General features: G+C 45.3%; 1 protein-coding gene across 1 annotated transcript in view; it reads left to right on the forward strand.

Moving 5' to 3' along the window:
* hmcn1 (hemicentin 1) overlaps positions 1 to 15,264 on the forward strand; it is a 233,761-nt gene that overhangs the window by 69,625 nt on the left and 148,872 nt on the right. The window contains 4 exon segments of the mRNA XM_042322447.1: positions 13,560 to 13,680; positions 14,010 to 14,288; positions 14,700 to 14,844; positions 15,120 to 15,241. Of these exon segments, the coding sequence (XP_042178381.1) occupies positions 13,560 to 13,680; positions 14,010 to 14,288; positions 14,700 to 14,844; positions 15,120 to 15,241 (667 nt within the window).

Here is a 15,264-nt window from a genome sequence, read left to right on the forward strand (position 1 = left end):
TGTGGTTGACACAGAGGAACCAGTGGACTAGTCTGACTGTGTTTGACACAGAGGAACCAGTGGTAGTCTGACTGTGGTTGACACAGAGTTTGTACCAGTGGACTAGCCTAACTGTGTTTGACACAGAGGAACTAGTGGACTAGTCTGATTGTGGTTGACACAGAGTTTGTACCAGTGGACAAGTCTGACTGTGGTTGACTAGAGGTTGAACCAGTGGACTAGTCTGATTGTGGTTGACACAGAGTTTGTACCAGTGGACAAGTCTGACTGTGGTTGACTAGAGGTTGAACCAGTGGACTAGTCTGATTGTGGTTGACACAGAGTTTGTACCAGTGGACAAGTCTGACTGTGGTTGACTAGAGGTTGAACCAGTGGACTAGTCTGATTGTGGTTGACACAGAGTTTGTACCAGTGGACAAGTCTGACTGTGGTTGACTAGAGGTTGAACCAGTGGACTAGTCTGATTGTGGTTGACACAGAGTTTGTACCAGTGGACTAGTCTGACTGTATTGTGGTTGACTAGAGGTTGAACCAGTGGACTAGTCTGATTGTGGTTGACACAGAGTTTGTACCAGTGGACAAGTTTGACTGTGGTTGACTAGAGGTTGAACCAGTGGACTAGTCTGATTGTGGTTGACACAGAGTTTGTACCAGTGGACTAGTCTGACTGTATTGTGGTTGACTAGAGGTTGAACCAGTGGACTAGTCTGAATGTATTGTGGTTGACTAGAGGTTGAACCAGTAGACTAGTCTGACTGTATTGTGGTTGACTAGAGGTTGAACCAGCGGACTAGACTGACTGTATTGTGGTTGACTAGAGGTTGAACCAGCGGACTAGTCTGACTGTATTGTGGTTGACTAGAGGTTGAACCAGTAGACTAGTCTGACTGTATTGTGGTTGACTAGAAGTTGAACCAGTGGACTATTCTGACTGTGTTGTGGTTGACTCACTAGAGGTGGATGTCTCTCTAGGGGTATCTGTTCTGTTCTCTGACCGGCTGTGTCTTCCAGAGGTTAATATCATGCTGAGCTGTCTCACTTAACCCTTACAGACAGAGCAGTGAAATGGCTATGTTTAGCCTCTGCATACCTAGGGCTGTTGGCTGTACTCAATGTTACGGCTAGGCTTTTGTTTTGGGATTTGTCTGTGTGATGACTGTGTTTCGCCATGTTTTGATGGTGAAAAATGCTGTTTTACAACATTCTGTAACTGTTCTGACTGTGGTAAGTCTATTTTAAACTAAGTATGTTATAAACTGAGCTTTAGGCTGGGTTTAGTATGGCTGCTCTAAGGTGAAAAGTTCCGATATGTTTTGTCTTCTTCCTCCACAGTCTAAACACAACCCCACAAGACTTTACCCCTGACCGCACTTTGACCATTCAGACATTCCCAGTGCCTCAAGAGTAGGGCTGTGACAGTAATGAACGTTTGGATTACCAAAAAACAGCGGTTACGTTTATAATCATTCGATTAGAAAAAAATATATATATGCCCACACCATTCTGTTGTTGTGGTACGTCCACATCATTCTGTTGTTGTGGTACGCCCACACCATTCTGTTGTTGTGTTACGCCCACATCATTCTGTTGTTGTGTTACGCCCACACCATTCTGTTGTTGTGTTACACCCACACCATTCTGTTGTTGGAGTACAACCACACCATTCTGTTGTTGTGTTACGCCCACACCATTCTGTTGTTGTGTTACACCCACACCATTCTGTTGTTGGAGTACACCCACACCATTCTGTTGTTGTGTTACACCCACACCATTCTGTTGTTGTGTTACGCCCACACCATTCTGTTGTTGTGTTACGCCCACACCATTCTGTTGTTGTGTTACGTCCACATCATTCTGTTGTTGTGGTACGCCCACACCATTCTGTTGTTGTGGTACGCCCACACCATTCTGTTGTTGTGGTACGTCCACATCATTCTGTTGTTGTGGTACGCCCACACCATTCTGTTGTTGGAGTACACCCACACCATTCTGTTGTTGTGGTACGTCCACATCATTCTGTTGTTGTGGTACGTCCACATCATTCTGTTGTCTCTTGACAACAAGGTTGATGAAATCCGAGCAAGGGTAGCATTCCAGAGGGACATCAGAGACTGTAACGTTCTCTGCTTCACGGAAACATGGCTCACTGGAGAGACGCTATCCGAAGCGGTGCAGCCAACGGGTTTCTCCACGCATCGCGCCGACAGAAACAAACATCTTTCTGGTAAGAAGAGGGGCGGGGGCGTATGCCTTATGGCCAACGTGACATGGTGTGATGAAAGAAACATACAGGAACTCAAATCCTTCTGTTCACCTGATTTAGAATTCCTCACAATCAAATGTATACCGCATTATCTACCAAGAGAATTCTCTTCGATTATAATCACAGCCGTATATATCCCCCCCAAGCAGACACATCGATGGCTCTGAATGAACTTTATTTAACTCTCTGCAAACTGGAAACGATTTATCCGGAGGCTGCATTCATTGTAGCTGGGGATTTTAACAAGGCTAATCTGAAAACAAGACTCCCTAAATTTGATCAGCAAATCGATTGCGCAACCAGGGGTGGAAAGACCTTGGATCATTGTTACTCTAACTTCCGCGACGCATATAAGGCCCTGCCCCACCCCCCTTTCGGAAAAGCTGACCACGACTCCATTTTGTTGATCCCTGCCTACAGACAGAAACTAAAACAAGAGGCTCCCACGCTGAGGTCTGTCCAACGCTGGTCCGACCAAGCTGACTCCACACTCCAAGACTGCTTCCATCACGTGGACTGGGAGATGTTTCGTATTGCGTCAGATAACAACATTGACGAATACGCTGATTCGGTGTGCGAGTTCATTAGAACGTGCGTTGAAGATGTCGTTCCCATAGCAACGATTAAAACATTCCCTAACCAGAAACCGTGGATTGATGGCAACATTCGTGTGAAACTGAAAGCGTGAACCACTGCTTTTAATCAGGGCAAGGTGTCTGGTAACATGACCGAATACAAACAGTGCAGCTATTCCCTCCGCAAGGCTATCAAACAAGCTAAGCAGAGACAAAGTAGAATCTCAATTCAACGGCTCAGACACAAGAGGCATGTGGCAGGGTCTACAGTCAATCACGGACTACAGGAAGAAATCCAGCCCAGTCACGGACCAGGATGTCTTGCTCCCAGGCAGACTAAATAACTTTTTTGCCCGCTTTGAGGACAATACAGTGCCACTGACACGGCCTGCAACGAAAACATGCGGTCTCTCCTTCACTGCAGCCGAGGTGAGTAAGACATTTAAACGTGTTAACCCTCGCAAGGCTGCAGGCCCAGACGGCATCCCCAGCCGCGCCCTCAGAGCATGCGCAGACCAGCTGGCCGGTGTGTTTACGGACATATTCAATCAATCCCTATACCAGTCTGCTGTTCCCACATGCTTCAAGAGGGCCACCATTGTTCCTGTTCCCAAGAAAGCTAAGGTAACTGAGCTAAACGACTACCGCCCCGTAGCACTCACTTCCGTCATCATGAAGTGCTTTGAGAGACTAGTCAAGGACCATATCACCTCCACCCTACCTGACACCCTAGACCCACTCCAATTTGCTTACCGCCCAAATAGGTCCACAGACGATGCAATCTCAACCACACTGCACACTGCCCTAACCCATCTGGACAAGAGGAATACCTATGCTGTTCATCGACTACAGCTCGGCATTCAACACCATAGTACCCTCCAAGCTCGTCATCAAGCTCGAGACCCTGGGTCTCGACCCCGCCCTGTGCAACTGGGTACTGGACTTCCTGACGGGCCGCCCCCAGGTGGTGAGGGTAGGCAACAACATCTCCTCCCCGCTGATCCTCAACACTGGGGCCCCACAAGGGTGCGTTCTGAGCCCCTCCTGTACTCCCTGTTCACCCACGACTGCGTGGCCACGCACGCCTCCAACTCAATCATCAAGTTTGCGGACGACACAACAGTGGTAGGCTTGATTACCAACAACGACGAGACGGCCTACAGGGAGGAGGTGAGGGCCCTCGGAGTGTGGTGTCAGGAAAATAACCTTACACTCAACGTCAACAAAACTAAGGAGATGATTGTGGACTTCAGGAAACAGCAGAGGGAACACCCCCCAATCCACATCGATGGAACAGTAGTGGAGAGGGTAGCAAGTTTTAAGTTCCTCGGCATACACATCACAGACAAACTGAATTGGTCCACTCACACAGACAGCATCGTGAAGAAGGCGCAGCAGCACCTCTTCAACCTCAGGAGGCTGAAGAAATTCGGCTTGTCACCAAAAGCACTCACAAACTTCTACAGATGCACAATCGAGAGCATCCTGGCGGGCTGTATCACCGCCTGGTATGGCAACTGCACCGCCCTCAACCGTAGCTCTCCAGAGGGTAGTGAGGTCTGCACAACGCATCACCGGGGCAAACTACCTGCCCTCCAGGACACCTACACCACCCGATGCTACAGGAAGGCCATAAAGATCATCAAGGACATCAACCACCCGAGCCACTGCCTGTTCACCCCGCTGTCATCCAGAAGGCGAGGTCAGTACAGGTGCATCAGAGCTGGGACCGAGAGACTGAAAAACAGCTTCTATCTCAAGGCCATCAGACTGTTAAACAGCCACCACTAACATTGAGTGGCTGCTGCCAACACACTGTCAATGACACTGACTCAACTCCAGCCACTTTAATAATGGGAATTGATGGGAAATGATGTAAATATATCACTAGCCACTTTAAACAATGCTACCTTATATAATGTTACTTACCCTACATTATTCATCTCATATGCATACGTATATACTGTACTCTATATCATCGACTGCATCCTTATGTAATACATGTATCACTAGCCACTTTAACTATGCCACTTTGTTTACATACTCATCTCATATGTATATACTGTACTCGATATCATCTACTGTATCTTGCCTATGCTGCTCTGTACCATCACTCATTCATATATCCTTATGTACATATTCTTTATCCCCTTACACTGTGTATAAGACAGTAGTAGTTTTTTGGAATTGTTAGTTAGATTACTTGTTCGTTATTACTGCATTGTCGGAACTAGAAGCACAAGCATTTCGCTACACTCGCATTAGCATCTGCTAACCATGTGTATGTGACAAATAAAATTTGATTTGATTTGATTTGATTTGTGGTACGCCCACATCATTCTGTTGTTGTGGTACGCCCACATCATTCTGTTGTTGTGTTACGCCCACACCATTCTGTTGTTGTGGTACGCCCACATCATTCTGTTGTTGTGGTACGCCCACATCATTCTGTTGTTGTGTTACGCCCACACCATTCTGTTGTTGTGGTACGCCCACATCATTCTGTTGTTGTGGTACGCCCACATCATTCTGTTGTTGTGGTACGCCCACATCATTCTGTTGTTGTGGTACGCCCACATCATTCTGTTGTTGTGGTACGCCCACATCATTCTGTTGTTGTGGTACGCCCACATCATTCTGTTGTTGTGTTACGCCCACATCATTCTGTTGTTGTGTTACGCCCACACCATTCTGTTGTTGTGGTACGCCCACATCATTCTGTTGTTGTGGTACGCCCACACCATTCTGTTGTTGTGTTACGCCCACATCATTCTGTTGTTGTGGTACGCCCACACCATTCCAACACAGAAAAGCAGCTTTTTAACATACTTAATTACCATGTTTTGGAAGGAAAACTATTTAATTCATATTGTTATTCATTATTGTAGTCACATTTAATAGAAATCATCTGGAAACATTGGACACTAACTTTAGTTGCTAGATGGTTCCCCCTCCCCCACACACAGAGTTCCCCTGAAAGAATGTGAACCTTTTCCGCACTGCACACATACTAAAACAGTGTTTTCCAGGCCATCCAATGGGTTTAGGTGAATAGTTTTGAGGGGATTTCTATGCTTGTGCCATGCTGTGTGGTTCAGTCATGGTAATGGACCATGACACCTGGGCATAGATTGTGTGTGAAAGAGTTTGATCCTTTTTAATCTGTCTTTAATTGGTTGCTGGTTCACATCACCCCCTCCATCATAACCTGTCCCCCTCCATCACAACCTGTCCCCCTCCATCACAACCTGTCCCCCTCCATCACAACCTGTCCCTCTCCATCACAACCTGTCCCCCTCCATCACAACCTGTCCCCTCCATCACAACCTGTCCCTCTCCATCACAACCTGTCCCCCTCCATCACAACCTGTCCCCCTCCATCACAACCTGTCCCCCTCCATCACAACCTGTCCCCCTCCATCACAACCTGTCCCTCTCCATCATAACCTGTCCCTCTCCATCACAACCTGTCCCCCTCCATCACAACCTGTCCCTCTCCATCACAACCTGTCCCCCTCCATCACAACCTGTCTCCCTCCATCACAACCTGTCTCCCTCCATCACAACCTGTCCCCCTCCATCACAACCTGTCCCACTCCATCACAACCTGCCCCCCCCCCTCCCTTGTTCCTCCTTAGATATCCAGGCACTCACTTAGATATTTGTTCCAGGAGAGTGTGTGTGTGTGTGTGTGTGTGTGTGTGTGTGTGTGTGTGTGTGTGTGTGTGTGTGTGTGTGTGTGTGTGTGTGTGTGTGTGTGTGCTTTCCTCTCCCAGGGATACACCAGGTTGGTCTCCTTAGCAATGAGCACGTCTTGGCTTCATACTGCGTGGTGTTTTATGGCCCATGATAATAGTTCAGGAAGGTTGTAACTTGAAAAGTATGCGAACAACCCAGAGGGAAAGCTGCAGTGGCAGGCTGCCTGTCCCGTTCCATCTCTCTGTGCTCTAGAGATGGCAGCAGCACCGGTCCTCCTGGAGCTCAGAGAGCACATTGATTTGTAAAAGAAGCAGGGGACAGCAGCAAGACTGTATCTTTAAGTGACTCTGGGACAGGACTTCTCTTGCCAAAGAAGACAAAGAGGAGGAAAAAAAGAGAATGAAGAATGTTTTTCCGTTTGACGCCGGATCAGTGTTTCAAGATGTCCCTCTGAGAGTACTGGGGATGTTTTCAGATCAGGGTTGGATTCATAGCTGATGAGAGTCTGTGTCTGGTGCTGCTGATCAACTGAAGGTGTGAAGATCAGCCTCCAACCAAGCCAGTGGAAGGCACTTAAAAAACACATAATTAACCTGAGTCCTTTGTCTTTCTCTCTGGTGGACCCACCCTGACATTGGTTGCTAACAGGATAGTTATTACAGTATTCACCGTAATTCAGGCAATCCAAGGGACAACCCTTAATAAGGAGTTGAGTTGAGTTTTTACCAAAAAGTTCTATTTTGGTTTCATCTGACCATATGACATTCTCCCAATCTTCTTCTGGATCATCCAAATGCTCTCTAGCAAACTTCAGACGGGCCTGGACATGTACTGGCTTAAGCAGGGGGACACATCTGGCACTGCAGGATTTGAGTCCCTGGCGGCGTAGTGTGTAGGCTTTGTTACTTTGGTCCCAGCTCTCTGCAGGTCATTCACTAGGTCCCCCCGTGTGGTTCTGGGATTTTTGCTCACCGTTATTGTGATCATTTTGACCCCACGGGGTGAGATCTTGCGTGGAGCCCCAGATTGAGGGAGATTATCAGTGGTCTTGTATGTCTTCCATTTCCTAATAATTGCTCCCACAGTTGATTTCTTCAAACCAAGCTGCTTACCTATTGGAGATTCAGTCTTCCCAGCCTGGTGCAGGTCTACAATTTTGTTTCTGGTGTCCTTTGACAGCTCTTTGGTCTCGGCCATAATGGAGTTTGGAGTGTGACTGTTTGAGGTTGTGGACAGGTGTCTTTTATACTGATAACAAGTTCAAGCAGGTGCCATTAATACAGGTAACGAGTGGAGGACAGAGGAGCCTCTTAAAGAAGAAGTTACAGGTCTGTGAGAGCCAGAAATCTTGCTTGTTTGTAGGTGACCAAATACTTATTTCCCACCATAATTTGCTAATAAATTCATTAACAATCCTACAATGTGATTTTCTGGATCTTTTTTCTCATTTTGTCTGTCATAGTTGAAGTGTACCTATGATGACAATTACAGGCCTCTCTCATCTTTTTAAGTGGGAGAACTTGCACAATTGGTGGCTGACTAAATACTTTTTTGCCCCACTGTAGGCTCTATTATCTCCGTTGTAACAGGTCTTTTTAAGAGTCATTCTCCCAGTTATGACCCCATCGTCTGCCCACTAAGCCCTGCTGTGGCTCTGCCCAGTGTGTCGCTCTACAGCCACTATTAGGCCACTTTAACAGTCACTACGGGGATTGTGCTTTAAGGCATTTGCTTTGTGACATTCCCCATTGAGCTGGATATTGCCACCCACACACTCCTTTAAATGGCACCTGAATGGTGAAGACATTTGCCAGACTTGTACCTGCTCTCAATAGCCTTTGGTTTGGTTGGAGTGTGAGGAAGATGTATTGATGCATTGATATTCATCATCTTCTTGGAAGAGTAGTCAAGTTTTCTTAATGGTTAGACAGTATATCAGTGTATCTCTTTCTATAAGACTTGTCATTGTTACTGATACGGACTAGACTACAGTGAACTCTTTTGATTGTAAAGGTGAGGATTTTCCCTGTTTCACCAACCTTTATTTCAATGTAATGACTAAGTGTTTATTTGAGGCCTGCTTCAAAGAGCTGCAGTATAATGAAGAGCCCATAACGCCAGCTCATCTTCTCCCTGATTATAGTACTCATGTTTGTCAAATTAAAGCACCACTGACTGACTGACAGACAAACTGAAAGATCAAGTTGTTGGGGAATTGTAGATGTTGCTATAAATCATCATAGGCATTTTTCAATGTCAGGGCTTGACAGACTGATACTCTTTCTCCCACTTCAGTCACTGTAAATGTCTTGTTTATACAAGTGGAAATGGCTGCCATACTTCCCTCCGTAGTCATAGCTCGCTCCAAGATCAACTCGGGGAACTCTGCTTTACACAAATTGGCTGAAAATACAAAGTATTATTATTTTGATCCTCAGTACACAGTATGTTGCCCAAAGTACACAGTCTTGTTGGAAAATGGTGTTCAATTTGATGTAAATGCTTTGGCTTCTCTTGAATTGGAGACATGATCATAATCATTCTGGCACAGCCATCTTGGATCAACCATACCGGCACAGCCATCTTGGATCCACCATACCGGCACAGCCATCTTGGATCCACCATACCTGCACAGCCATCTTGGATCCACCATACCTGCACAGCCATCTTGGATCCACCATACCGGCACAGCCATTCTAAGCTTATCACATTGTTATGTTTTAACTTTAGAAACGGTCATAAAATATTTGAATAACTGTGGTGATTGCTTAAGCAGACCAAGTTTAGAGACATCATCATGACACCCTGCTCCTAACCAGTGTTTAGTGACATCATCATGAAACCTTGCTCCTAACCAGTGTTTAGTGACATCATCATGACACCCTGCTCCTAACCAGTGTTTAGTGACATCATCATGAAACCCTGCTCCTAACCAGTGTTTAGTGACATCATCATGAAACCTTGCTCCTAACCAGTGTTTAGTGACATCATCATGACACCCTGCTCCTAACCAGTGTTTAGTGACATCATCATGACACCCTGCTCCTAACCAGTGTTTAGTGACATCATCATGAAACCCTGCTCCTAACCAGTGTTTAGTGACATCATCATGAAACCCTGCTCCTAACCAGTGTTTAGTGACATCATCATGAAACCCTGCTCCTAACCAGTGTTTAGTGACATCATCATGAAACCCTGCTCCTAACCAGTGTTTAGTGACATCATCATGAAACCCTGCTCCTAACCAGTGTTTAGTGACATCATCATGACACCCTGCTCCTAACCAGTGTTTAGTGACATCATCATGAAACCCTGCTCCTAACCAGTGTTTAGTGACATCATCATGACACTCTGCTCTGTTTCTAAAGTTAAAACATAACAATGTGATAAGCTTAGAATGGCTGTGCAGGTATGGTGGATCCAAGATGGCTGTGCAGGTATGGTGGATCCAAGATGGCTGTGCAGGTATGGTGGATCCAAGATGGCTGTGCAGGTATGGTGGATCCAAGATGGCTGTGCCGGTATGGTGGATCCAAGATGGCTGTGCCGGTATGGTTGATCCAAGATGGCTGTGCCAGAATGATTATGATCATGTCTCCAATTCAAGAGAAGCCAAAGCATTTACATCAAATTGAACACCATTTTCCAACAAGACTGAACACCATTTTCCAACAAGTACTTTGGGCAACATCTGAGGATCAAAATAATAATACTTTGTATTTTCAGCCAATTTGTGTAAAGCAGAGTTCCCCGAGTTGATCTTGGAGCGAGCTATGACTACGGAGGGAAGTATGGCAGCCATTTCCACTTGTATAAACAAGACATTTACAGTGACTGAAGTGGGAGAAAGAGTATCAGTCTGTCAAGCCCTGACATTGAAAAATGCCTATGATGATTTATAGCAACATCTACAATTCCCCAACAACTTGATCTTTCAGTTTGTCTGTCAGTCAGTCAGTGGTGCTTTAATTTGACAAACATGAGTACTATAATCAGGGAGAAGATGAGCTGGCGTTATGGGCTCTTCATTATACTGCAGGTCTTTGAAGCAGGCCTCAAATAAACACTTAGTCATTACATTGAAATAAAGGTTGGTGAAACAGGGAAAATCCTCACCTTTACAATCAAAAGAGTTCACTGTAGTCTAGTCCGTATCAGTAACAATGACAAGTCTTATAGAAAGAGATACACTGATATACTGTCTAACCATTAAGAAAACGACTTGACTACTCTTCCAAGAAGATGATGAATATCAATGCATCAATACATCTTCCTCACACTCCAACCAAACCAAAGGCTATTGAGAGCAGGTACAAGTCTGGCAAATGTCTTCACCATTCAGGTGCCATTTAAAGGAGTGTGTGGGTGGCAATATCCAGCTCAATGGGGAATGTCACAAAGCAAATGCCTTAAAGCACAATCCCCGTAGTGACTGTTAAAGTGGCCTAATAGTGGCTGTAGAGCGACACACTGGGCAGAGCCACAGCAGGGCTTAGTGGGCAGACGATGGGGTCATAACTGGGAGAATGACTCTTAAAAAGACCTGTTACAACGGAGATAATAGAGCCTACAGTGGGGCAAAAAAGTATTTAGTCAGCCACCAATTGTGCAAGTTCTCCCACTTAAAAAGATGAGAGAGTCCTGTAATTTTCATCATAGGTACACTTCAACTATGACAGACAAAATGAGAAAAAAGATCCAGAAAATCACTGTAGGATTTTTAATGAATTTATTTGCAAATGATGGTGGAAAATAAGTATTTGGTAAATAACAAAAGTTTATCTCAATACTTTGTTATATACCCTTTGTTGGCAATGACAGAGGTCAAACGTTTTCTGTAAGTCTTCACAAGGTTTTCACACACTGTTGCTGGTATTTTGGCCCATTCCTCCATGCAGATCTCCTCTAGACCAGTGATGTTTTGGGGCTGTTGCTGGGCAACACGGACTTTCAACTCCCTCCAAAGATTTTCTATGGGGTTGAGATCTGGAGACTGGCTAGGTTACTCCAGGACCTTGAAATGCTTCTTACGAAGCCACTTCTTCGTTGCCCGGTCGGTGTGTTTGGGATCATTGTCATGCTGAAAGACCCAGCCATGTTTCATCTTCAATACCCTTGCTGATGGAAGGAGGTTTTCACTCAAAATCTCACGATACATGGCCCCATCCATTCTTTCCTTTACACGGATCAGTCGTCCTGGTCCCTTTGCAGAAAAACAGCCCCAAAGCATGATGTTTCCACCCCCATGCTTCACAGTAGGTATGGTGTTCTTTGGATGCAACTCAGCATTCTTTGTCCTCCAAACACGACGAGTTAAGTTTTTACCAAAAAGTTATATTTTTGTTTCATCTGACCATATGACATTCTCCCAATCTTCTTCTGGATCATCCAAATGTTCTCTAGCAAACTTCAGACGGGCCTGGACATGTACTGGCTTAAGCAGGGGGGACACGTCTGGCACTGCAGGATTTGAGTCCCTGGCAGCGTAGTGTGTTACTGATGGTAGGCTTTGTTACTTTGGTCCCAGCTCTCTGCATGTCATTCACTAGGTCCCCCCGTGTGGTTCTGGGATTTTTGCTCACCGTTCTTGTGATAATTTTGACCCCACAGGGTGAGATCTTGCGTGGAGCCCCAGATCGAGGGAGATTATCAGTGGTCTTGTATGTCTTCCATTTCCTAATAATTGCTCCCACAGTTGATTTCTTCAAACCAAACTGCTTACCTATTGGAGATTCAGTCTTCCCAGCCTGGTGCAGGTCTACAATTTTGCGCCTCACGAATGTTCTTCTTTGTGATCTGAACACCTCAAACTTAGATTTGTCTGTCCATAACACTTTTTTCCAATCTTCCTCTGTCCAGTGTCTGTGTTCTTTTGCCCATCTTAATCTTTTCTTTTTATTGGCCAGTCTGAGATATGGCTTTTTCTTTGCAACTCTGTCTAGAAGGCCAGCATCCCGGAGTCACCTCTTCACTGTTGACGTTGAGACTGGTGTTTTGCGGGTACTATTTAATGAAGCTGCCAGTTGAGGACTTTGAGGTGTCTGTTTCTCAAACTAGACACTCTAATGTACTTGTCCTCTTGCTCAATTTTGCACCGGGGCCTCCCACTCCTCATTCAATTCTGGTTAGCGCCAGTTTGCACTGTTCTGTGAAGGGAGTATTGCACAGCGTTGTACGAGATCTTCAGTTTCTTGGCAATTTCTTGCATGGAATAGCCTTCATTTCTCAGAACAAGAATAGACTGACGAGTTTCAGAAGAAAGTTATTTTTTCTGGTCATTTTGAGCCTGTAATCGAACCCACAAATGCTGATGCTCCAGATACTCAACTCATCTAAAGAAGGCCACTTTTATTGCTTCTTTAATCAGAACAACAGTTTTCAGCTGTGTTAACATAATTGCAAAAGGGTTTTCTAATAATCAATTAGCCTTTTAAAATTATAAACTTGGATTAGCTAACACAACGTCGATAGGCTGATGGGGTGGCAGGTAACCTAATAGTTAGAGTGTTGGACTAGTAACCGAACGGTTACAAGATCGTATCCCTGAGGAGACAAGGTAAAAATCTGTCGTTCTGCCCCCGAACAAGTCAGTTAACTCACTGTTCCTAGGCCGTCATTGAAAATAGGAATTTGTTCTTAACTGACTTGCCTAGTTAAATAAAATAAAAATGTGCCATTGGAACACAGGAGTGATGTTTGCTTATAATGGGTCTCTGTACACCTATGTAGATATTCCATTCCAGCTACAATAGTCATTTACAACATTAACAATGTCTGCACTGTATTTCTGATCAATTTTATGTTATTTTAATGGACAAAACATTTGATTTTCTTTCAAAAACAATGACATTTCTAAGTGTTTTTTATTTTTATTTTTTTATTTTTTTATGTGACCCCAAACCTTTGAACAGTATGGTGTATATAGAGATTTTAGTGACCCCACTGCAGTACCCCACTGCTCTAATAGAATCTAATCTGACCTAAGATGATTCTAACCTTTGACCTATTTCCCTACTCTCTAGACGTCTAGCGAGGGCAGACACTCAGTCCGGATCTCAGGAGTCAGCACCATCGACTTCCGGGCCGGATTTTCCAGGAAGCCCACTCTGGACTTCAAGATGACCTCCAGCCGGCCAGTTCAAGGTCAGTAAGGTCATGTGACCCACATTGTACCATCACACACCTGCTCCTTTAGTTTGACTGGAAATGGTGGGATGTTAACTTTTGGAAAAATAGCTATCTTTTTTGTGAGCTTTACCTTAGCTTAATTTCATGTTTAAGTTTCAAGGATATTTGGTATTAGTTTTTTCAAATTATTTGGAGATTTATGAATCTGACAAATTTGACACTATTCTTATCATCCTCTTATTGTCGTCTCCTAACCTCCCCCTTTCTCCCCCTTTCTCCCCCATCCCCCTCCCTCCCTCCCTACCTCCCTCCCTCTATCCTAACCTCCCTCCCTCCCTCTCCAGGTATCGCCACTTACATCCTGCTGAACACCACAGGGCTGTCCCATCCGGCGCGAGCTGATAGGCTGGAGCTTGTATCAATCACAGGCGGTGTGATTAAGACTCTCCCAGTGCGGTACTATCCCAACACTGGGACGGGAAGTCCCCTGACAGGAACCATCTGGAACATCACAGAGTTTGTCCCGCCGAAAGAGGCCTTCTTCCTGCGGGTCACAGGTTATGACAAGGACGGCTTCCTGTTCCAGAGGGTCTCCAGTGTGTCCTTCTCCAGTATTGTTCCTGGTCAGTTACCTGGACTAACAGTGGTTTTGTCAGTGGCAAAGGGCTCTGGTCAAGTAGTACACTATATAAGGAATTTGGGAGGCAGCCAGTGACCCCCGCACCCCCCAGTGACTCCTCCCCCCAGATATTTCAGTGTTTTCTTAGTGATTATTTTTAGCGAAGAGAAGAAAATATTTAATACAATTACAAATACAAATTGATACAAATGAAGAGTTCCATCCATGAATACAAAGTTCGATAGCGATTGAGCAATTATCCACTAAACAAGTGGTTATGGATAAATTCAATTGTATATTTCCCACTGGATAGTTTTAGACTAGGGTTCCCAATGTTAGTACATGTTCTGGATGTTAACAATAACAATGTCTGTCCGTTCTTGCCCTACCCTGTCCCACCCCTAACCCCTGCCAGATGCACCTAAGGTTGTGATGCCCCCCACCACCCCGGGGTACTACCTGCAGAGAGGGACCATCTCCTGCCAGGTAGACAGCCTCCTCCCCTTCACCCTGCGCTTCACCAGGGAGGGGAAAAGCCTGGGTGTCGATCAGCTCTTCAGGTAATATAGGACAGTATTTGGGAGGGAGGGGAGGCGAGAGGGAGACGAAGGAGGGGAGGGGAGAAGGAGAGGGAGGATAAATGGAAGCATGTGAAATGAATGGCGTTTCCAATACAGTCTGAAGGCATTCAATAAGCATCATATTATTAGCTAGATAGTGGGCTCCTAGTTTTACACACATCATCCAAACTCTAATATCTCCCTGTTCTAGATCTTAAATCACATCATGGCACAGTACAATATGTGAATGTTTTGTGTTTCTGTCCCTTTGGCAGGGAGTCAGCCAATGCATTGTGGGACCTGGCCCAGGTGACTCTGACGGATGAGGGCTTCTACGAGTGCATCGCCATCAGCAACGCTGGGACAGGACATGCCCGAACCTTCCTGGATGTCTCAGGTAGGACCACCCCCTGACCCCTG

The sequence above is a fragment of the Oncorhynchus tshawytscha genome, linkage group LG05 (assembly GCF_018296145.1).
Source record: "Oncorhynchus tshawytscha isolate Ot180627B linkage group LG05, Otsh_v2.0, whole genome shotgun sequence".
NCBI lineage: Eukaryota > Metazoa > Chordata > Actinopteri > Salmoniformes > Salmonidae > Oncorhynchus > Oncorhynchus tshawytscha.